The sequence below is a fragment of the Sebastes fasciatus genome, chromosome 14 (assembly GCF_043250625.1).
Source record: "Sebastes fasciatus isolate fSebFas1 chromosome 14, fSebFas1.pri, whole genome shotgun sequence".
NCBI lineage: Eukaryota > Metazoa > Chordata > Actinopteri > Perciformes > Sebastidae > Sebastes > Sebastes fasciatus.
In genome coordinates, this window is record NC_133808.1 from 26,263,354 (window position 1) to 26,287,162 (window position 23,809).

Here is a 23,809-nt window from a genome sequence, read left to right on the forward strand (position 1 = left end):
CATCTCACTTAAAGGCACCCAGTGGTGTTTTCGATCACTAGTAGCACTGCAGAGTACTATGTTTTGAAGAGTGGGTTGTTTGTATCATGCATGAGGATGCACCAACCCATTTTCACTCGTCCCAACTCATCAAATACCGAAACCAAGTCAACGTTGACTTATTTTACCTTACTTTCGTTATGCAACGTACGTACTTAACTAACACCGTGTACGCCAGTTACATAGCAAGTGTACTTATTTATGTACCAAATGTGCTTATTTTGACCTAAACTGCAATCTTTTCCTAAGCCTAACCAAGTAGTTTTTGTTGCTTAAGTAAACCTAAAAACCTACGTTGGAAGTTTATATTGAAAAGATACTGACACGCTCTCCTTGATAGGTCCAAAACTGACGCTAGAGCATCATAGTTTGAGGCGTAGAGCCACTGACCAAGCATCGGTATTTGACGAGTTTGGAGTGAGAATGTGTTGGGATGCACACACAAATGGGTGGCGTGATTCCAACCCGGTCTCAAGGGAAGATGTATAAATATAAACAACACTACACAGACATTCCGCGTGTCATGAGTACGCATTTTAGCGTTTTCGCGTGTCATTTGTACGCCACACAAACGTTCGAGTTAGGTTCAGACAAAACCACTCAGTTAGGGTAAGGGAAAACGCCATGGTTGGGCTTAAAATAAGTAAGTAAACTATTAAAACATGTACGGAAACAACTACAGAAAACACGTCACAAACGTCAACAAAAAATGTTCGTTGACGTTTGTCCTTGCGCATTATCGTGGCATTTATACGCCTTTTCGTGCAAACGGGCTGTTGATTCAGATCCTATCGTCGGTTTCAGGCTACTCCACTGATCGACTGGTGACAGTGGTGGTAAGTAACTAAATACATTTACTGTACTTAAGTACAATTTTGAGGTACTTGTACTTTACTTGAGTATTTCCATTTTCTGCTACTTTATACTTCTACTCCACTACATTTCAGAGGGAAATATTGTAAAACTGTTGTTACTTTACAGATTCAGATTAATAATACAAAATGTTATCAAAAAATAAAAGTATGTCTTATTATACATTAAGCTCCCCAGCAGTATACAAAGTAATTTAAATTAGCTCCACCTTTACCAGCTGCAACATTAAAGTGATACATACATTAATAGATCTCTGATTATAATCCAGTAATATGTTATATATGATTCTGAAATGGGTCATTCTGCATAATGAGTACTTTTACTTTTGGTGCTTTAGTATAAAGTTAATTATATTTTGATGCTAATACTTTTGTACTTTTACCTAAGTAAGATTTAAAAAAAATTGATTACTGGTGACAGTAACGCTCCATCCATATCAATGAGCCTGCAAAGGCTGTGAAGAAGAAGACTGCTTGTAAACAAACATAAACAAAGCACAACTTAAAATAGATTTAAAAAAATGGCTCAGGGAGGAAATGTTTTCAAGATGGTTTGTTTGTGAGAAACCCTAAATGTAAACACACCTTAAGTTTATTCATAAGAAAACTCCACAAGGCACCTTTAACTCATTTGAATTTGATGAGTGGACTGTTTTTTTGTAGTCTGTGTTTCTGAGCGAATATGTGTCGCATCCACTCAAGTGTTTCATTTGACTTTGTTTGCAGTCATAAAGCATCTAAAATTCATGTAGCGTTCAGTCTGAACCACAAAGCCTGAGTGCACCTTGTTAATACATCCATGGTTCAGAACTACCTTCATGCATTAATCCGGCTTCTGTCCTTCCTCCAGGCGATTCTCTCTTCAGTCTCATACAGCGGATCCATATTTAAACAATATTTAAACATGTGGCAACCAACTACCCGGCCATTTGTTACAACATATAAAAACTGAAGAAAAAACCTTGATGTTTCTGGGAAACAAACGCCAATTTGTGCACTGGTAGTCTGAGAAAAACACAATGAAAAGTGTGACTTTTACAGTGGAAACATCTGCAGTTAAATCCTCTTAATTTCCTGCCAATAAATCTCATTTTACAATCTTCATACTGCATCACATCTGTGACAATAATCGTCCTCTCACTTGTAAATATCAAAACTTTATAACCTCAACAATCATATACATTTATTCACATATATCTGCACAAAATACAAATATAGATTTATTTAGACATAATATTTATTCTTCATGTTATTTTCAACAGAAAATACAGAAGGAGCAGGAGCCTTTCCTTCCCCTATTTGGCAGCTTTATCTGACCTCTGCAAGAGTCTGTAGTCCCGGTGCATCAGGCTCATCCTGGATGTCCCTCCCCCCAACTCTAACATCTGATAAGGTGGCAGGAAATCCAGTCTAATCCCTGCTGATCCACCCAAAGGTATGATGGGAGGTAGAGGCCACCTGACTGGTGCCAGGGAGCCGGCGAAATGAGAGGTGGGCTGAGGTCACTGCAGTTGAGCATATGTGAAAAATGTGAGTGTGAAGAATCTACAAAATCTGTTTTTACCCTTTTGTCCAAAGAGTTTGTTACACAATGGGTAAATTATGTCACTTTTGGTACTGGCCATATGCCCGAGAGTGTCTCACATCATTTACATGGACTGTCCCTCCTTCTCATCTCATTTGACTCTCAGACGGGAAGATATCGATTGACTCAATATCCATAAAAAAAGATATGACATGTTTTCCAAGACTAATTTCATTTGCTGGCAGTGTGGAGGAGGCTCTGAAACTCAAAAAACTTTTACGGATTTCAATCCATGAAACAAGCACTAATTGACATTATTGTTGGGTTATAAAAAGGTGCTTTCGTTGTTATAAGAAACTCACTAACTTGATTCAGCTGATCCAGACCCTGTTCATGAGGCATGGATCAGAAGCTGAATGAATCTGAGGACTCGTGTTGCTCTGAAAATGCTCAGGATGCGCTGAAATGTAAAAAGTGTAGACTATATTTTCAACTCATGACCTCTTTCTAAAATCCTGACTGGGAGGCACTTCGTCTTTGGCACTTTAAACCTCAAACCCTTCGCTGTATGTAAGTATGATGTGACCACAGAAGTTAAAGGTTTTATTTAATCCGTGAGTCAACCGTGAAGCAGGCTTTTATTCACACACAGCTCTCGTCCTTGTCTCCATGACTTTTGTCCGGCCTACACTTCTCCGTTTCCTGTCCTGGTAAAGAGTAGTCCTTCACTTCGCCGCTAGAGTGCACCACTCCGTTTCGTAACCTCTCGATGTCGCCCAGGGGCAGCTGGGTGGAGCTGTAAGCCATCGGAGGGATGGTGTTCACCAGTATGAGCTGAAGAGGCTTCTTCTCCGGCTGGTACTGGCAGCGAACGTAGCGCAGGAATGCCGCTCGGTATGTTTTATTAAACAGTGTGTAGACCAGCGGATTGACTGCGGAGGACAAATATCCGACCCACACGAAAACGTTCAGCAGGCCTCCCATAAGTCCTGCGTCGCACACCGCCGGGTCACATACCACCACCAGCACGTTGGTGATGAAAAACGGGCACCACATGACCACAAAGAGAAAAAACACCACCCCGAGGACCTTGGACGCCTTCTGCTCGTTGCTGATGGACTGCATGGTGCGGCGTCCAAACAGCGTGCCGGAGATGCTCCCGCGGGCGCCTCCCAGGCCGCTGCTGCTTCCTCTGCTGCCACTGGCCTCGCGGCTTATCGAGCGTCTGAAGAGTTTCTCAGAGGACAGCGAGGTTTGCGGTAAGAAGCTCAAGGTGAACGTCGTGCTCCATTTGGGCCGCGGGACCAGCTGGTCCAAGCAGAGGGTGGCTTCGTTCTGCAGAGCTTTGATGGTCAGGAAGTAGGTGACGACCATGATGGTGAGGGGCACGAAGAAGGCCACGAAGGAGCCGACCAGCACAAAGTTGTTATCTGTCAGCATGCAGCTGCCATCTTTGAAGACCTTGGAGTGGTCTCGGAGTCCCAGGACAGGAATCGGCATGGAGATCCCTGCAGAGAGGAAGGAAGCAGCACAGAGATGAGAAGAAAATTACAAACCTAGAACAATCTCTGTGATTCATGTCCATATTTGTGGTTGTCTGTGTGAGAGGAAAGCTGGTTGAGTTTCTGTAGGGATGGAAGAGAAATTCTTCCATCCCTACAGGATGGAAGAGAAACACTGGAAATCTCAGGATGCTCTCATACAACGTTAGTAGATATATCTACGAAAAGTAATGCACTGTAATTCATACATATCCCACAAAATCAATTTGTATGTAATCCACGTAATTATGAACAGGGAGGTATAAAGAGCAGCGAACGCTGGTGCCAACAGACAATGGACTCAATAGCTAGACTCTTAACACAGGGCAGAAAGTCTTTACTGGTAAACAAGGTTAGGTACACAGAAATTCAGTCCAAAAATAGGCAAATGCATCTAAAACACTAGGCTAAAGGCTGAGTCTAAATATACAGAAGCAAGGTCTAAATCACAATCGGAAGTCACTCGGAACAAAAGGCTGGAAAGTTAACTATGAATAGCTATGATGAAATGGCAACAGGCAAGGGGAGCACAAAGGCTAAATACACAGAGGAGGAAGGGTAATGAGGGACGGGTGAAACTAATCAGGGAAGGGTAGGTTATCACACAGACGGGAAACACACAAGGGCAGGAAGTGAAGCATCTGAAATAAGAGACAAAGGTGAGTCTACCAAAATAAAACAGGAAATAAGAACTGAAAACTGGAAACGAGGAAAACACAACCTTAAATAGGTGACCGGGGTGTGACAGATACTCATTAGAGATGAACAGTATTCAAAGAGTTACATATAATGAATGTGTTTATTTATATTAATCATATTTAATTTAGATTGATAAGATATGAAGATACAGAGGTTGAGCTTATTTGTTTGATATGTGTTTTATGTTTGGTTTTGTTTTATTTTACTTTGTCGTTCAGATTGTGGGTCTTTGTCTTGTTGATGTGGAAAGTTTATATTTAGAAATAACAATAAAATGTTTAAGATAAGCCATATGTAGACGTACATAAATATTATCAACAAAATGTCCTTAAGCATGTTTTTATTAGAGACAGTCCAGACAGGAGAGAGGCGCATTAAGAGTCAGTTTCCTGTATCTGTGTCACGTGGGTTTCGCCACTTGCAAAACTGAGTCCTGAGTCTATGAACTCCAACGGGAAAAGTAAATGTGAACACAGATAATGAGCGATTCTTTCGCCCCATAGTCACCAAAGAAAATATTCAACCCAGTCACCAGAAAAAATGTTGGCATTGTACGTTGACATTCAACGTATCCCTGGATTGCTGAAACAATGCCAGCCTTTTTTCATGGCGACTGGCAGAAATATTGGACACTAAAACAGCATTTTTCAGACAGACAAATCAGGAGAAAATTAACTTTGTTCAAGACTTTTCTCTGTCTCAGCAACACACTCTCGCCCTAGCAAACTAATTTTCATAGCCTAATGCAAGATATGGCTGTTAGCTGTGTAAATATCTAATGGTAGCGAAAGAAAATATAAACTTTATGGTACTTCCAAGGGAACAAAGAGACCGGGGCATACTGATTGCTGCCTCATAACAGTGTAAACAAACCAAAATCCAGTATAAGTACATAGATTGCATATAATATGGCAATTAGACAAGAAGGTCTTTAAAAAACATGAATAGGCTACAAATATGAAAACAGAATAACTTGTGTGAAGGAAAAAAGAGGTCTTAAAAACCTCCATTCCTGTTTCTGTGAGCAACTCTTCCATTATACATGTCGTTAGACATTTAATCAGTGCAGAAGTGCCTCAGTATAAGTCCTGTTTATTGCCAAGCTGCAGACAAAAATCAGTGATTACAAAACTTAATAATGCAGGAAAATGAATTCCATACATCAAAGTAAACGGCTCTGATTTGAATAATTTAACAGCAGTAAGACTGTGCAGATGTTCTGTGTCACAGGATATAGAGATCATAATAATGAGAAATTAAAACTTTTTTTAATCCTGTGTCTTTGTGTTAATTGTTAATTCATCTCCTGGTATATGCTAAATACAGTATACAGTATGTCAAACAACACTAACACTGCTAGGCTGTAATTTAGGTGTTTAAGTGTTAACATCAGCATCCTATCATGCTCATAATGACAATGCTAACACGCTGAAGTCTAGCAGGTATAATGCTTGGAGTTTAGTGTGCTAGCATGCCAACTGTTACTAATTCTTAATCTAAAAAGTATATTTATTCACTTTATTAACAGCCTTCTCATTATGGTTGAGCTGTTATTAGTCCTGCACCTGAATCTAACTTAATCTTTTCATTCTTTGGTGAAAAAAAGATTTTATCAACATAAAATCTACCAAACATTAAAGTTCCAACACAGTCTCACAACAGTTTGTGAAATAGTACCAAAATTTAGTCTATTTGATTCGTGTACATAGACACAAATGCCCCTTTTTTTTTCGTGACGCTCAGCACGACTTTCAACAACGTATTTTTCTTGCTTTTTACTATGAATGTCCAGCAACATGTGACGCATGTGCTAATTTCTGCTCCAGTCTTTTTCAAGATAAAACTACTTAGTTAGGTTTAGGAAAAGATCGTGGTTTGGTTTAAAATAACTTAAGTATGAAAGTTATGTGACAAAAACTACGTAGTTAGCTTTAAGAAAAGAACGCGGTTTGACTTAATTAACTCCGGAAGTGCTGTAACTTAATTACGGAAGTCACAAATAAATCAACGTTGACTTCCGGTTTCACACGGGACACGAACGTCGGTCTCCTGGGTGAAAATCCAGTGTTTTTTGACCCACCAATCCGCCCAACCTCCTCCCTATGTGGCGTTCGCCGCTCTTCATACTTTCCGGTTCACAATCACGTGGATTACATACAAAATGATTTTGTGCTGACCATCATGAAAAACTGGGAAATTTGTGTGTATTTGTGACTATTTCACGAACTGCTGTGTGACTGGACTGAACGTTCTTGCCGTGTATTTTTTCGAGTGGCTTGCAGCAGGTAATATCAGGCTGCGCAGGTACAGTCTGTCATATATTTCACCAGACAAGCACTGCTATTTCATACTACCTGTTCCCTTTTAAATGTGTCAAATTTTCCATTACATCTGGGGCTAAAGCTCTATTTTTTTCCATTTGGCTGTCTGTCACGGTGTGGGAGGAAAGTGCAGTTTGGCCTCATGTCTCCCCATCAACAGCCTCTCCTCTGTGGGTTGAGACTGAGGTCTGACCGCGTCTCTCTCTGTGGCCGAGCCTGCGGGTAATTCAACTTGGATTATTGTCTTCTCTGTACCAATTTCCAACCTACATGTCTATATTGTTTTTTGAATGGTGAAGTCTAGGAAATATAGGGCTGCTTTCAGTCCTGATCTCCCTGGTGAAATGTGCTGCCTATTATTTAGTTTCCTCAGCATAAATTCCTATTTTTGTTGTTACTGTGTTGTTGCTTTTCTTCTGATTTGTTTTTTACTGCCTCTGCAGTCACATGTGAGGTTAAATGTAATACAAAATTTGCCGAAATAAAGTTCTGGATGAGGGATTGCTGTAAATGGGTAGGGTACGATAAACTGCAATCTTCCCAACGCCGTGTTCTCATATACCTGCTCGTAACAAATACGAGGGAAGTGAGAGATTGACAGACACAGCGACGGTGGACAGAAATTGTTGTTGCACATCGGGAGCAGAAGGGTCAAAGACGGATAATTCTCATTAAGTCTGGATGGTTTGACAGAAAAGCAGCTGGAGGGATTCAGTCTGAAGGTTTTTTTTTTCAGTTTCCAGCCTCATAAACAAATATTTATTTTCCACCTTCGGCATGTTTCATACTCTGACATCTTGAGTACTGAAATCGTAATCAATTAGTTTACAACAGGTTTGATAATAGATTAATCGTGTAAGACATTTATAAAACGAAAATGTCAAACAGTCTCTGGTGGTAGCTTCTGTAATATGAAGATAGGCTGCTTTTTAATGTTTTATATCATTGTGAATTAAATATATTTGGACATCTGAAGACTTTACTTTGGGCTCTGGGAGCTTGTGACAAACACAGACTTTTACCCAGGAGACCGTTGTTCATGTACCGTATGAAACCAAGTCAGTGTTGACTTATTTTACCGTATTGTTGTTACGTAACTTACGGACTTGACTAACACCAGTTAAGTAACAATCATACTTATTTTAACCCGAACCACGATCTTTTCCTAAACCTAATCAAGGAGTTTTGTTGCATATATAAAGAGACTGAATGCACGTAAGGAGCGGAAACTGACGCGCTGTCCCTGACATGTCCAAAACTGACTCTAGAGGGGTACGAAGAGCATCATAGTTTGAAGCTTAGGGCCACTGACCAAGCGTCTGTATTTGACGAGTTGGAAGTGAGAATGTGTTGACATTAAACATATCCTGTTTAATCTGTACAAAAACCAAAGTGTAAAATCAACACTGTGGTTTTACGGTGGGTTATGTGCAACTTACACAAACCAGATTCAACATGTCAATCAGAATCACTGTTTGTAGCTATACCTATGAAAAGTTATGCACTGTAATTTGTTTGTAATTGATGTAATCATGAACCAGGAAGTACAAATATCGGCGAAGACCTTGTAAGTAGTAGGTTGGGGTGGATGGGTGGGATAAGTAGACCGGTGTTCATGTCGCGCGTGCAACCAGAAGTCAACATTGATGTATTTGTCACGTAACTTCCAAAGTTATTTTAAGCCAAACCACGATCTTTCTTGAAACCAAATTAAATAGTTTTCTTGCCTAATCCAAACCAAGTCGATCTTTTCCTAAGCCTAACTACGTAGCTGTCTTGCCTAAACCTAAGGAAGTTGTTTCCTGTGAAGACAGAAGTGTATTTTGAAAAGACTGTATGCATGTAACGAGTGGAAATTGACACATGTTGAAAAAAAAGGAGGAATACATTTTTTAGAAGACATCATACGAGCAGCGAATACGCTAAACAGTTAACTTAAGAGGAGCTGGTAGGTGGATTTAGTTACCTTTGGACAGAGCCAGGCTTGCAGTGTCCACCTATTTCCAGTCTTTATGCTATCACTGTCACCTGGTATTGATCGTCTAATCTAACAAACCAAAATGTCTAAATATTCTTTAAATAAGCAGCAATACAGACACACAACATCCTCCAGCCTACAGACACTCAAACTGCATCAACGAAACATTTACGAAAGACAACGTCACAGTCCCGCCCACACAGTTTGACTGACAGGTGATTTCTTCAAAGAACAGAAACACCACAGTGATGAAAACCGCCGACCCCGAAGCTCAGGGACACACACTCTTCCGGCATCTGCTGTTATTAAAACTCCATGGTGATAATATTCAGGCTAAATGTGAATCCGCCGCAGGCTCGCCATTACAAAATGAGATTTAGAGGGTGAATACAGGCCGACTGCTGTGAATATGAGGGTCTGTGTGTGTTTAAAAAGGCAGGTGATTAGTTTTCCTGACTAATCCTGGTATCCCATATTCATCATTACAGTCTTTAAATGTGTGACAGACTGAAGGTGAGAGAGAGGGGGAAACAGACTTTGCATGAGAGTTCTATACAAAGAAAGAGAAAATATCATTACAGTCTGCTTCATATCCAGCTGATCAAATGATATTTGTCGAGGTGACATTGTTAATTCGAGCGTGTGGATTCACTGAGTTCTTCGGATAACCTCCCCGAGCATCCGTCACCCCACACTTCTACCGAATCCACAAATCAGAAGCTAGTTTTAGTCAGTTTTTTTGGTCTTCCTCTCTTTCTCCCTGATGGCAACTCTCTGCTCTAAATACATGAAATCAGAGACACAAGACGGAAGAGGGAAAACTTGACAGAAGTGGGAGAGAAGATGAAAGGGCATCAAGTGAGAGAAAACAGAGCGGAGGGGGGCGCTTTAGACACAAAGGAGATGAAGGAGGAGGGAGAGGAGAGAGAGGAGAGGGAGACTTTCAGGGTTTCATTTCTAAATGCGACAAAGGAATTTAAGAGAAAAGCTGCAGACTGAAAACTGATCGTTTCAGACAATCAATCTTAACTCAAAACACTTCATTCTGAGTAAATGGCTCCTTAAACTGTGTTTTATGACACTGCAATCATGTTGTAAAAGCTGGGATTTATTTCCGTTGTCTGTACCTGGTGTAACTGTGATGATCATAAAATATATTTTTAGATTCAGTGTGACTTATACTTTCCAAGGAGATCATCTTCCCTGATATCCATCATGAATAAACCTTAAATCTGCTCATAAATCAGAAAAAAATATGCTTAACTACCTGAGAATCATCGCATTTTTAATTTCTTTTCTCAGTATTACAGTAATGCTGTGATAGTTGTCTGTACATCCATGGCTACAATGCAAAAAAGAGCTCACAGCTAATTCTATATACTCTATACTTTTAATGGTGACAATTTCACAAAATGTAAACAAAGACTAAAAAAGAACAAGCTCAAGTTGTAGCTCACAGCGTAGTTTACTGAATCCATAACAACATCACCCAAAGCATTATGGGAACTGAAGCTCCAAAACGTAGAGCATGTTTATCTACCAAGTAGAAGTCAGATAAAGATGAATAAATGCATTATACAGTGGCTTTTTACAGCTTTTTCTCTGAAATTGATGCTATGAGAGCTGTGAGAGTGCACCAAAACAGCTTAACAATGAGCTGAAACTCACTATAAAGCTCCGTAAAGTATGTTTCACATCAAAATGGGAAACAAATCTGAATATAAATGTGATTTATAAGAGATGGGTTGCATTTTGTGACTAAAAACAGATGTCCAAGAAACACTGGGCTGTTTGTGTCCCTTGTTCACAACGTTAAGTTTAATTTTCACTTTACAAATTTAGTAATTTTAAGCCAAACCATGATGTTTTTTTTCCCTAAACCTAACTACGTGGTTTTGCTGCCTAAACCTAAGCAAGTGTTTTTGTTTGAATTGACAACTTTAATCACGTGTTTACTGCGACTGTAAAGTGACGCCGAGGGCTCTGACAAAGCGTCAGTATGTGACGAGTTGGGATGAGAACGTGTTGGTTATTCTGTTCAAGTTCGTGGTGTCTGTCAGGTGAGGTCTGAAGGGAAATCCAACGTTCAGCTCTGCCAGAGTTGCAGTGATTGTGGGTGAAGTGACGGATGTGGAAAGCAGAGATTCAGATGGAAGATCCCGTCCTGAGGCAAAAAACTGTTTAACTCAAAACCACTGTGCAGCTCTGACGGCTCGTACCTGCTGTGATGCTGTCAGTGATTCAGTCTCTGTGTGTGCTCTGCACTGCACATACAGATGGTCGTATTACTATAACTGTGAGGACCTACTACATTTACAAAGGGTTTAATTCCCACTAGAGACCCGCCTCACCTTTATTGTTTCAGGTTCGATATTGTTCTCTTTCTGTCCAGCTGCCAAAATCCAGATGTATGTCCTGTTCTGAATCGGTTAGTGATTGACACAACATGAGGTCGTATTTATTTTTTAAACATGCGACAATTTCGGACGAAAAATACTGACTTGATGTGCAAGGGCCTTTAACAATGCAGCATACGTTGCCATGGTGATTTAGCCAGGTTAAAATAGAACCACCTTCTTAACATTGAAAAGTCTTTAGGCTTTAGGCTCAACATACCTCACTAACACACTAATCTCGCTCCGTGGTACACCCCTCTGATGCACATCATGCAAACTCTCACACTGACAGAAAGACACACATACATTTGCAACGAAATCCACCTTCAAACATTCAGTGTGAAGAATGTTCTTCGTCTTTCCATCCTGATGAAGAGGAGATCTGTTTCTGGGTCATGGAAAGGAGGGAAGGAAAGAAGAGGAAAGGAGCATTTAAACCTCCACACAAACATAAAAACTCTAGGGAGTTGAGCAGCACGCACGCACGCACGCACGCACGCACGCACGCACGCACGCACGCACGCACGCACGCACGCACGCACACACACACACACACACACACACACACACACACACACACACACACACACACACACAATGGCCTTTTTTCCTCCAGTAACAGCACTCGATGCCAACCTTCAGCTCTGTGTTGTGTGTGCCAGGCTGTGTGATTATTAGACTGTGGGGGTTCAGATCTCAACAGCAGCTCTGGATGGATTAGAGCTTTAATTCCTGCTAAAATTGTGTTTACTCTCGGCTCTGAAAGACACTTGTCTTGAGTGTTTTAGTGACAGAGAGCCAGCGCTGCTCTCTGCTGCTGGCTGTTATTGTTTCTGTGCAAGTTAAGAGATGGAAGCGTCTACTTCATCTTTTTTATATAAAATTCATCCAAGACTCTGCTTGTTTACCGTCCTCATATACGCACAACTAAATGCACAAACTGTACTGCCAGACATGACTGTTAATGTTGATATGTTAGATAATGATTTTTTGTGACCAATGTTTTTAAAATTCTTGCTTTCAACAATATCTGCACGTCAACTACGGTATGATGAAGGTCAGGGGAAGATTAGTTATGGCAAATAATCTATGGTTAAAGGGAAAGTTTGATATTTGGGACAGTTTGCTGTCTTAAGCCTGGTTTATGGTCTCCGTAGTGAAGCCGGCACGAGGAAAAGATGCATCATCACAGCTTTCACGTGGTGCTCGAAGGCTCCGCAAGTTGTCGAGGCGTTTGGTCGTGCACCTCTGATTTTTTGTAACTACGCGCTTTCTGGTAACACTTTCCTTTCCGGTAAGACTTATTGACTTCTTGCATATACACCAAATACTTTGTTTCTACGCCCTCTGGTGTTTTGGAGCATACTGCAACGAACAGCGCGCTGAGCATAAACACCTCCGTGCATGCTCGTAGTGCGCGCCATCTACGGAGGCCCACGCCACGGTGTCGCGTGCGAGTATAAACAAAGCTTGGAGTTAGATGTTCAGATTGATGCCACTCTTATGTCTGTACGATAAATATGGAGCAGTAGGTTAGTTTAGCTTAGCATAAAGACTGGAAACGGGGGGGAACAGCTAGCCTGGCTCTGTCCAAAGGTCAGCTAAATTAAGCGAAGCTAAATGTAGTGGAGAGAAAAAAACTAGTGTGCCATAAAGCGTGAAATGGAAAATACTAAATTGTACTTGAATCCAGTAAATGAGAAAATACTTTCCACCACTGGACTTCTATATACAATGAGATATTTTGTGTATGGTCCAGCCAGATTTAAATTTCAAATTAATATGAATCAAATGTGTTTCCAATCATTTTAATTAGGGAAAATATTAACCATCTGTGTGTGAGTCAGAACAGACAGATTATGTGTGTGTGTGCGTGTGTTCAAAGTCTGATCTATTGCCACAGACGAATCGACGTCCATGTATCTGTGTGTGTGTGTTGGTTGGTTTCCCTCCAGTTTCTGGATGAGCCACTGTAACACTCCCACTGGGAAACACCGAGCCGTCTGCCTGCCTGCACACACACACACACACACACACACACACACACACACACACACACACACATGTTTGGGCTGCTGCTTCTAACACATTTATATATCAACACACACGCTGCAATGTGTGTTTTGTTATTGCTATTTCGTAGCTGCTGCATGCAGCTCTATTTGTTGACAGCGGTGGAAGAAGTACTCAGATCATTTACTCAGGTAAAAGTAGAAATACCACAGTCTGAAACTCATTATGCAGAATGGCTCCTTTCACAGTGTTATATCATTATAAAATATTACATTATTCTGTTTTTATCACTAACAAATACATGTAAGAGTATTTTAATGTTGTGGTTCATCAATGTGGAGACACATTAGATACGTTCTTTACTACATAGAATAGTAGTATTAGTACTGCTTCATAGCATATAAGCATATTTTTTTTGTGTAAAAAGTAACTATAAGTAATTAAATAAATGTAGAGAAGTAGAAAGTACAATATTAGAAGTGTAAAGGAGCAGAAAGTGGAAATACTTGTAAAGCACTACTACTACTACACTGTTTGTTGCAACTGGATCTCATATAACAGAGTAATCACAGACATCCATGGAGCCGTTCTCTCATGGCTCTGTATAAGAAAAGGAAAACAGGTTGGTGTAACGTCTCCAGTCTCTTGTGTTTGTCCCACAGCACAGTTAGTATTTTTCTTCTCTTGTGATCACTTGTTCAAATGAACTCAGGTTAAATCTTCAGCAGGAAGTAAAAATAAGAAATAAGACGCAGATGTCTTCCTTCAGACTTCACCGAGCGGAAAAGTGAAAACAAGCCTCGCAGGAAATGGTTTGTAATGAATGTGGTTTGTGTCAAAAGACGTTTCCACTCCAGTGAATCAATATTTGTCGTGTTCGTGCTCAACAAGCAACGCTGGAAATTCATAACAGTGTTTACACTTTGTTGTTTATGCTGTAGAAGCAGATGGAGCCTCGCATTCATACAGTTTCACACATGACTTACAGACTCAGTTTATTACGGTTGGTCACTGGGAGAAGCTCCTATCTTTCCTGCTTTCTGCATCTTTAACGCTCTACTTTCTTCTCTCTTTATGTATCCCAGTAATGGGGAGGGAACGTAACAATGCAACCAAATATTATTTCAGATAAATTATATAAACTAAAAGTGTTGGCTGATACTGAGCACCGATCCCACTGCTTTTTCATCGGTCTGTCCACCACTTTGTTCCAGACTAAAATATATATAACTATTGGATGGAGCATGTTAGCATGCTGATGCTATAAGATGAGATGGATCTTAATTTATCTCGAGGGAAATTATTGTGCAGCAGTTGCAGTACAAAGTAGGAAATAATGCAAATATAACATTTCAATAACGGTGCAAAAAATAATACAAAATATAACCAGAAATGTATGCAATGCCAAAAATATGACAAGGTTAACGGTGAGGATCATAAGTTGTTCATGTCTCAAGTTGCTTCTTGGTAAGTCGAATATAGATATGTATGAGACATGATATATAGCTATGTATGTACAATAACAAATCTCAAGTACAGTATAGTCTCAACAAAACCACTGGGTTTGGCATAGTAAAAAACATGATTTGGCTTAAAATTACTTAAATACAAAACGCAAATGCAAGAAATTACTACGTTTCAAATGGGACACGAACAACGGTCTCCAGGGGAAAAGTCTGGTGTTTTTTGGACCCGCCCGCCAGCAGTGGACTTTCTTGCTTGTTATACCCCTTATTATTCAATAATTTATTTATTTTTTGTACATATTTTATTGTACGTATTGTATGTATTGTACATATTACGTACAAAGTAATTTATTCAACGTTCATTCACGGTCGCACGATATACTACGTCACCTGCTCTGCGTGTTATTCGTTGTACTACGTCACTGGCTGCGGTGACGTAGTACAACGAGGTATTTCTGATACGAAACAGACAAACATAATCTGCGACAAAATATGTTCCTTCCAAACGTAATTGGGAATGCAATTTAGTTGTATGGGAATGTAATTTTTAGGAGACATGGCTGACCAACATCACGTACAAGAAAATCTGAAGAGCAAATATTTCAGCGTGGTGTGCACTTTTACAACAGCCCTTAAATTGAGCTGGAGTAATTAAACACATAAACACACAATGTATTCATCATGTTGTATAGTGTTAAATAACTGGATGATTCATGTGTTACACTCTTTTTTTTTTTTTAAAGTTATTTTTTTGGGGGCATTTTCCATTTTTATTGAGAGGACAGTGGATAGTCTTGGAAAGGGGGGAGAGAGAGAGAGTGGATGCGGAAAGGGCCACAGGCCGGATTCAAACCCGGGCCGCCGCAGTCAGGACCAAGCCTTGATACATGGACACCCGCTCTACCAACTGAGCTAACCCAGGCACCCGTGTTACACTCTTTAGCAATGCCGCCATCACTGCAGCACCCAGCACGAACTAAACACCCATTTTTCTATATTACATAAAAGACAATGAAGAATTCATGTTATGATATCAATACTGTTTTTCGTAGTTTAACTGGAAGATAAAATGTTTCAGTCAGCCTTTTTTTCTGCATGGATTCCTCCAGTTGCTGCTGTTGCCTTGAACTATGTGAAAAGTTAAGAAAGTGCAGCAGGGAAATGAAGTGAGACAATGTGTGTGTGTGTGTGTGTGTGTGTGTGTGTGTGTGTGTGTGTGTGTGTGTGTTGCAGGGTGTTTGGTGCAGAGTAACACATTTTTGAAGAAACACATGAACATTTCAGTGTGGATTATGTAATTTTGGAGATGTTCATACACACACACACACACGCACACACACACACACACACACACACACACACACACACACACACACACACACACACACACACAAAAACACACACATTACCAGCATGCATTGATGCGTGCCAGTGTGTGCATGTACACCCCCTCTCCTGCTCTGTGCAACAATGTGTAAGTCCTGATGTTACGTCCAATCAGATCAGAGCGTAACCACGACTCACTGCAGGAACAGGCTTGACTTAAAGCCAGCCACCACACTCCCACGAGGCAACATCAGCGCTCCTTTCTCCTCCTCCTCCTCACGACGAACCCGAGGAGGAAACCAAGGCGACGTTTGTGTGTGTGAATAAAAATAAAAAATTAACCCTGAGATAATCTCATTGGGCTCGTGGGAGGCACAGCGTATCGGGGCACTGAGGCCGGCTGTGACGCCGCCTGAGGCCGCCCTGCTGCCCGCCACGCTGACATCACATTATTAAACTCTTCCTCCTGTCGACTCTGTGGAGATTCAGCTCAGCTGCATTTTTTTTTAGCTCTAGCCTCGAGTTATTTACATATAGATGTTAAAAACGTAAAAAGAATCAGCCGTGAAACTGTGTGGGAGAGTCGAACAAAATGCTCACAGCGAGAGTTAAATCTCAGCTCTTTAAAGAGAGAAGGAAATTAGACCTGAACTACTCTGCTAAAATATAAAAATATAAAAACTAAACTACTTACAAACCTTCCTACTGAAACCAGAAACAGAGAGAACATTACTCTGGAACAAACTGAGAGCTATATCAGGAACACACTGCTGTTTTGGCCCATTATCTTCAAACTGTCCTCTTTACTGCGGAGAGTTTCACAAAGAAACCTTCAGGTTTTAGATTGATGTCCTACCTTCCAGGCAGCCACGAGTTTACTTCATTTCAGTGCACAGAAAACTTGTTTTCTTCATTCATATCATCGTGTTACTTATATAAAGTTGTGATCAGGAAGAGTTTTAAAGGCGAACTGCACTGATTTTACACATAAGATTACCTAGATTACAGTTTACTCATCATGGTTAATACTATGTAGATATTTTACTAGGTAAAAGTAGCAATACCACCGCGTAGAAATACTATAAATAATGTTAAAAGTTCTGCATTCACAAATGAACTTAAAGTAAAAGTAAGTAGATAAGTATTAGCATTGAAATATACTGGAAGTAATACAAGTAAAAGTACACATTATGCAGAATGGACCATGTCCAAATTATATTATATTATTGGATTATAGTGCTAATGATGCACCAACTTTTACACCTCAGCCAAGCATAAAAACGTTTTTATGATTTGCTTTTCTGTTTTTGAATTGCCAGCATTTCTATTCAGTTTTTTTTATTGTCAAATTAACAATAGCAAAAAAGAAGGAGGATTGAAATGCACTTATTGTCAAAACTGTTATTTTGGTAGCAAATACAAATGCTTTTTTTGTCTTAACAAATTATGCACGTCACTTCGGCGTCACATCTTCAGGTTTGCTCTTGAAGGTGCCAAAATGAGAAGACCAACAAATTAAGCTAAATTAAGAATTTAAGAAAACATCAAAACACACAAATATTGCTTGGTAGTTTGAGTGATCTTCTGGTCTTTTGTGTATGTTTTCACCATGTTTCTGTACTATGTCAACTATTATTTCCTCATGTATTTTTAAATGTCTTAACTCAGTTGAGCAGAGATGGTGTAACCACTGTAAAATACATACAAGTAAGGAAAAACAAAGAACAATATTCTTGATATGTGACTGTATTAGAAGTGTGTTTTTAAGATGACTGAGTTGCACACAACTAAAACTAACCCTTAGTATTTTTCTCTACTGATTCTCTCCATACACTGATCACAAATATCCCTGCATGCATGGATTAAGTGAATATATGGCAGAGGCTTATATCTCAGCTGAATGCTAAACAGGCCGACGTTGCATCACCAAAACAAACTGTAAATGTCTCTGAGTCATTTCTTCTTGTAGCCTCTGAAGGCTGAAAACAACACAGAACTTGTTTCCTGTCAGAGACGAAGCAGAAGTGGTGACACTAGCAAAGCAACAGGGTGGGAATGAAAGTAAATATAGAGAGCAATAATGAAAATGTGGAGGAGGATCTGCCACAAACAAAAAGAATCAACTCGTCCCTCGTACATGACAAAATACAGAAGCATGAAATCATAACAAGGGATGGAAGGTCGCAATGTTTACAACAGCCTACGAGTGTTCATGTCATCAGACAACGAGTCCGAATGGATCTGGCCCCGAGCTGGTCCGAAACCGCGTCCACATCTCAGCAACGCCCCAGAAAAAAGTGTAATTAACTGACAATGACTTCAACTACACTATGTTGTTTTCAGATCAGTGGAAATTCAGTCTACCTGGTCTGCTGCCCAGGAAATGGACTACGCAAGATGTGCATATGCTACATATAGATGCAGAAGATGTGCTAATTATTGTATAATCAGCATCATCAATACACTCGTGCTGGCGTCACCTATTATGTTTCCATTGGGCCCGCTTACGAAAATCTCATTTTACTACATTTCAACAAACTATGGCAGATTTCACACTTAAAAATCAGAGGATCACCCAAGTTATTACAATTCATCCTGAGGGGAACATTAATGTCTGAACCACATTTCATTTCAATCCGTATAATAGTTGTTTATACATTTAAGATGAGATAAAACTTTATTCATCCCGAGGGATATTACTGTGCAGCAGTTGCAGTACAAAGTAGGAAAGACTGCAAATAAAATATAAAATATAAATCAGTTGCAAATTCAAAATATAAACAGGTTAAAGGTTGGATCATCATAAAAATAGACGAACATGTATAAATTACAGTCTGGACCTGATAATCATCTGTTTAGTTAAAGTTACTATTATTCAACCATCTCATTATTATGTTGTTTTTGTGTTATTTTGACCCCATACTTGTTTTCCAGTAGATGATTTCATCTGCACAGAAGAGCTGAACAACAACAGTAAAACAGTGAAAGTTATCTCCACATCTCAGATAAATTGCAGAACTGCATTCATTTATCGGGAAGAGAATGTAAATGATGAGCGAATCCCAGCTATCGTGCTTTGGATCTGGACGAGGAAGGAAGGCTAAATTAGCTTTCTGCAGCTCCGGCAGGACTCGGCCATTAACACACAGCGCGGAATGACAGAGCTAATGAAGTGGAGGCAACAGGAAGCAAACGCAGACCTCTGGGCTGCCGAGAAGCTGCAGGCATTAGGCGAGGCTGACAACTCACTCCAAATGAATTAGTGCCTTTGTTTTTGGTCAATAAAGTTTGGAGAAAACACAATGAGTGTGGAAGGATTATTTGTGAAAAACAGGAGGTGCAGGGGAGTTGGTCAAGCTCTCCCTTCCCCCACTTCACTAACCTCGTCCTCCACACATCCACCCACCTGCTCCACCTGCCCCTCTTTGACTGTGAACAATGTGAAGAGCTGCTATTGAACTTATTCACACCATTATTTCTCTGAAGTACTTTAATTGGACTTATTGTAACGGTCGTATCGACAGACTTCAGTGGGTTTATTATAATCCCACTGCTGGACTGTGTATTAAAGTCAATTCTTACAATATTCATTTGTTGTAATCAGCTCCTATTGCCGCCCCAGCTATCAGAGGAGGAAGGATCGCTCTTTAAAGTGCCTCTCCCAAAGTTTCTTCTTGTTTAGTTAGAAATCTTAAGAACCGTTTCTGTTGTGGGCCCGTTGAGACATACAGATATTGGACTATACAAATAACCCCAACTAGTTTCTTCCAACCTAATAAATTGCTTGTTCTTTAAATTGGGTTCTACCAGTTACAAGCAGCTTTAAGGGCGTGAAAACAAACCTCACAACTCGAATTGTGTTCCTGCAAAGATGCATGTAAACCATACCCAGTGGTTTCCAACATTTTTCCTTTCTATCATTGAGTAAACTGACATAGGGGACACATTTTAAGGATATTTCATATTATATTCAATGCATAACAATAAAAGTACAGACCGAAGATATTTTTAGGTAACCAAAATGTTAACTTTTAATTAACTGTTATGAACTGAAACACACTATGAAAGGGTTAAAGTTGTAACACGAAAACTCAGACAACTCCCTGACTGGACAACGCCGTGGTAGCGACCTGTCAATCACAAGGTATCCACGCCCTAAAGCATCCCCTGCTTTATGGTCTATTTGACTCTAAATGGGACCATAATTTACTAAATGAACATCATGCTGTATTGAAGAAGACTTGAAACTAGCGATTGAGACCATAAACTCATGTTTACAATGTTTACTGAGGTAATAAATCAAGTGAGAAGTAGGATCATTTTCTCTTAGACTTCTATACAATCAGACTTCTTTCTGCAACCAGAGGAGTCGCCCCCTGCTGGCTATTAGAAAGAATGAAGGCTCTTCAGCATTGGCTTCACTTTTCAGACCCGGAGGTTGTCCACTGATGTAAACATATATGGAGACCTATGTGGAGAAAGGTGTTATGGGTAACCATAAGGACACTACATCCTGACAACAAGTGCCTCATATTAGCCACTGCATTCATACTGAAACTGACTTATATTCCATTTATTATTATTACTTATTCTAAAGTTCAGTTTATTATCGCTAGTTTTGTATTCATCATAACAAACTGGGGGTTCATCCATTTTGAAGATAATTCCAGGACTTTGGGTAGTTCAATTAGTTCAGTTGAGCACTTTGTATTTGTCTCTGTAATCCAACCATAGAAAAGTGACATTACATTTTTCAAGGTGACATTTCTTCATCACTTTTCATCCTGTAGATTTGACATTTGCATCACTCTCCTGAACAAAGTGCTGCTCGTCTTTTATCTCGTAAAATCAGGATAACTCAGTTATGTCAGCCTGTAAATCATTAACAACACTGACGTCTAGCTGTAATGTTCCTGCCACCCATTCATTCATTAGATAATATCTGAGGGCTGGGCACAAAGCCACCTGGATAAAAATGAACTTTTCCACCATTTCTCATCTTAATTAGCTTAGTGTGAAAGCATGTCGACTAACAACGAGAAAAACAAATCGATTAGATCAGGAAAATGGAGACGTTTTTGGATAATTCAACTTGAATCAAACAATAACTGATGGTTTGTTGTTGCAGCTTGCTAACTGAAATACTATCAGCTGAAACTGAAATGTATTTTCATACTATTCTTTATTTACCTCCATCTTTGTGTTAATAACGGCCGTACAGAGCTAATGTGCACTCTGCTCATCCCTCCCCTCCCCCACCACCTCCATCGTCTGCAGCCCCATCATTACATTTCCTGCTAATCATGGCTCCATTGACCTGAACAGCTGGATACCAGCCAGGCAGCCAGAAGCCAACTATCAGGACCTGATTGTTCCCTCACCTCCATAAAAATTATATGGAGTCATAAATGTCGCTTTTGTCTTGAACAGGGAAAATTGCATCTCCTGAGCAGCTGACTGCCCTCCTACTCTCATAGTTAGCAGCTTTGTTCTCTCTCTGTTCTGTTCTCCATCACAGTTTTTAACCATGGCCTCTCCATAGAGAGAGTTCACTTTATCCAAAGCATTTCTGAATAACGTTTGTCCATCTGCAAAGAGGACAGTTACAATAAGCAAGGTCGTACGCGTCAGAGAGGGACGGTTTCATCCTTGACTATACACAAACTGTTATTTCCAGAGCCGTGGTTTGGTGGATTCACAATGTGTGCTCAATGAGATGTGTAGCACAGTACATTACTACTGCTGTACCACCTCAACCTTCTAATCAAATCACAGCCCCAAACTTCCTCTCAGCTCACCGGCCTCTATAGGCAACTTACTAAAACATGTGTAGCCCTACCTGTGTGTTTATCCTCTTCCTAAACACATATATTCTTTAATCAAATCCTTTCACTTATTTTTTTTTTCTATTAAATTTCATTTTCAAATCACTGAGCTACTACACAATCTTCTCCTGGCAATAGCAGAAGTAGCCAAGTACACCTATTACCGCTGTATACTGTAAGCTTCTGTGTGCAACCTTTCATGTCTCCTACAAAATTACGTTCCCATACAACTAAACTGCATTTTCAATTACGTTTCGTGGGAAACACATTTTACGGTTGCAGTTTTAAACACGTGGTTAACGTTGTAAATTGAAGCAAAACAAAACAAAAATGCAACAAAACTACTTGGTTAGGTTTAGTATAACATCATGGTTTGGCTTAAAATGAGTGTGTTTGTTACATGAACGTTGAGTTTTGGTTTCACACGGGACATTAGAAACATATTTGTGACACGTCAAAAACAAACCTAATCCATGACAAAATGTCATTCCCTTGAAATGGAATTCACAATGCAGTCTCGTTGTGTGGAAACGTAATTTTCAGGAGACTGGAAACGACGAGAGGCGGTTTCAGGAATATCAGGTAACATGACGAAAGCTTTAGTCTGAAAGTTAAACTAATATACAAACGTGACACATTAAGAAACTATCGAACTAACTCTAAAAGACACACCATAAACCCACTTGAAGAAACTCAGTGACCTACAAACATTAAGGCTACAAATAACCCATAATGCAACACTGTCTGTAGGGGCTGTTGTCTCACCGGTACGCTCTCTATTCAGAAAGAAAATCTGATGTTGTTAATATGCAATTCTCTCTTCCTCAAACAGAGCAAACTTTTTCGACAACTTCCAGATCATAACACTTTACTTTTGATGTTATAACACAGCTTAAACAGCCATAAACATACAGTAGCACCTCATGTTTCAATATTAAGCATGAAAACTCCTGTGCATTGTTGTAAACTTTGAGGAGATTTAAGGCAAAAAGCAGAGCTTAAACATAACATAGAACTCACAACACAAACAGGAAACCAATCAGGTTTTTTCACACAGACAAACAAGTCTTTGGTTTCAACATGCAAATAACTGGCATATGTATCTGTGTGTGTTCTTACCCACTGAAATCGTCCACACTGCCATGATCTTGATGCGGGCCTTGGTGTGGGAGTTGAAGCGGCTGTGGTGGATCGGGTTTCGTATGCCGATGTACCGATCCAGAGAGATGGCGCAGAGGTGCATGATGGACGCCGTGGAGAACAGGACGTCCAGGTAGATCCAGATGGGACAAAGGTCGGAGGGCAGCGGCCACCCATAATCTACAGGAATAGGGAGGGGACGAGTGGATGGATGGAAAGATGAAGAGGAAGAGAGAAGAAGTTGTTAGTGTCCTGGTTCTGATCTAATCTGTTGAATTAATCGATACCTCTATTCCATTTCCCACAAAACATTTTAACAACCCTTTTACGAGGGGGCAAAAAAGGTCGACAGTGGAATTCAAATTAAATATCTCATAAAAGTTTTTATACTTAGCTGAGGTGGAAAAGTTGGTGAATCCATAAAAACAAAATGTGACAAAGTGCAATCTGTGTGGAGCGATGAGGAGACTGTAACCTTCCTCACATTAATTCATGAAATGTCATATTTCTATCACGGTTTCATCATTGTTTTCCATCGTTTGAGCTTTGACTGGAGCTCTTTTAATGACCTCATCTCAGGGTGTCCTCTTCTGCAATGGTTTAATGGCACTGACTGGAGAATTAGCTCCGCCAGCTGTTTATCTCCATTAACCAATGAACTCATATTC

General features: G+C 40.0%; 1 protein-coding gene across 1 annotated transcript in view; it reads right to left on the minus strand.

The window, feature by feature from the left end:
- Window positions 1-807: 807 nt before the first annotated feature.
- htr2aa (5-hydroxytryptamine (serotonin) receptor 2A, genome duplicate a) overlaps window positions 808-23,809 on the minus strand; it is a 53,900-nt gene continuing 30,898 nt past the window's right edge. Inside the window, exons 2-3 of the mRNA XM_074657531.1 lie at window positions 23,121-23,321; window positions 808-3,944 (exon numbers count right to left, since the gene is read on the minus strand). Of these exons, the coding sequence (XP_074513632.1) occupies window positions 3,079-3,944; window positions 23,121-23,321 (1,067 nt within the window). The 3' untranslated portion in view covers window positions 808-3,078. The remainder of the gene's footprint in view (window positions 3,945-23,120; window positions 23,322-23,809) is intronic.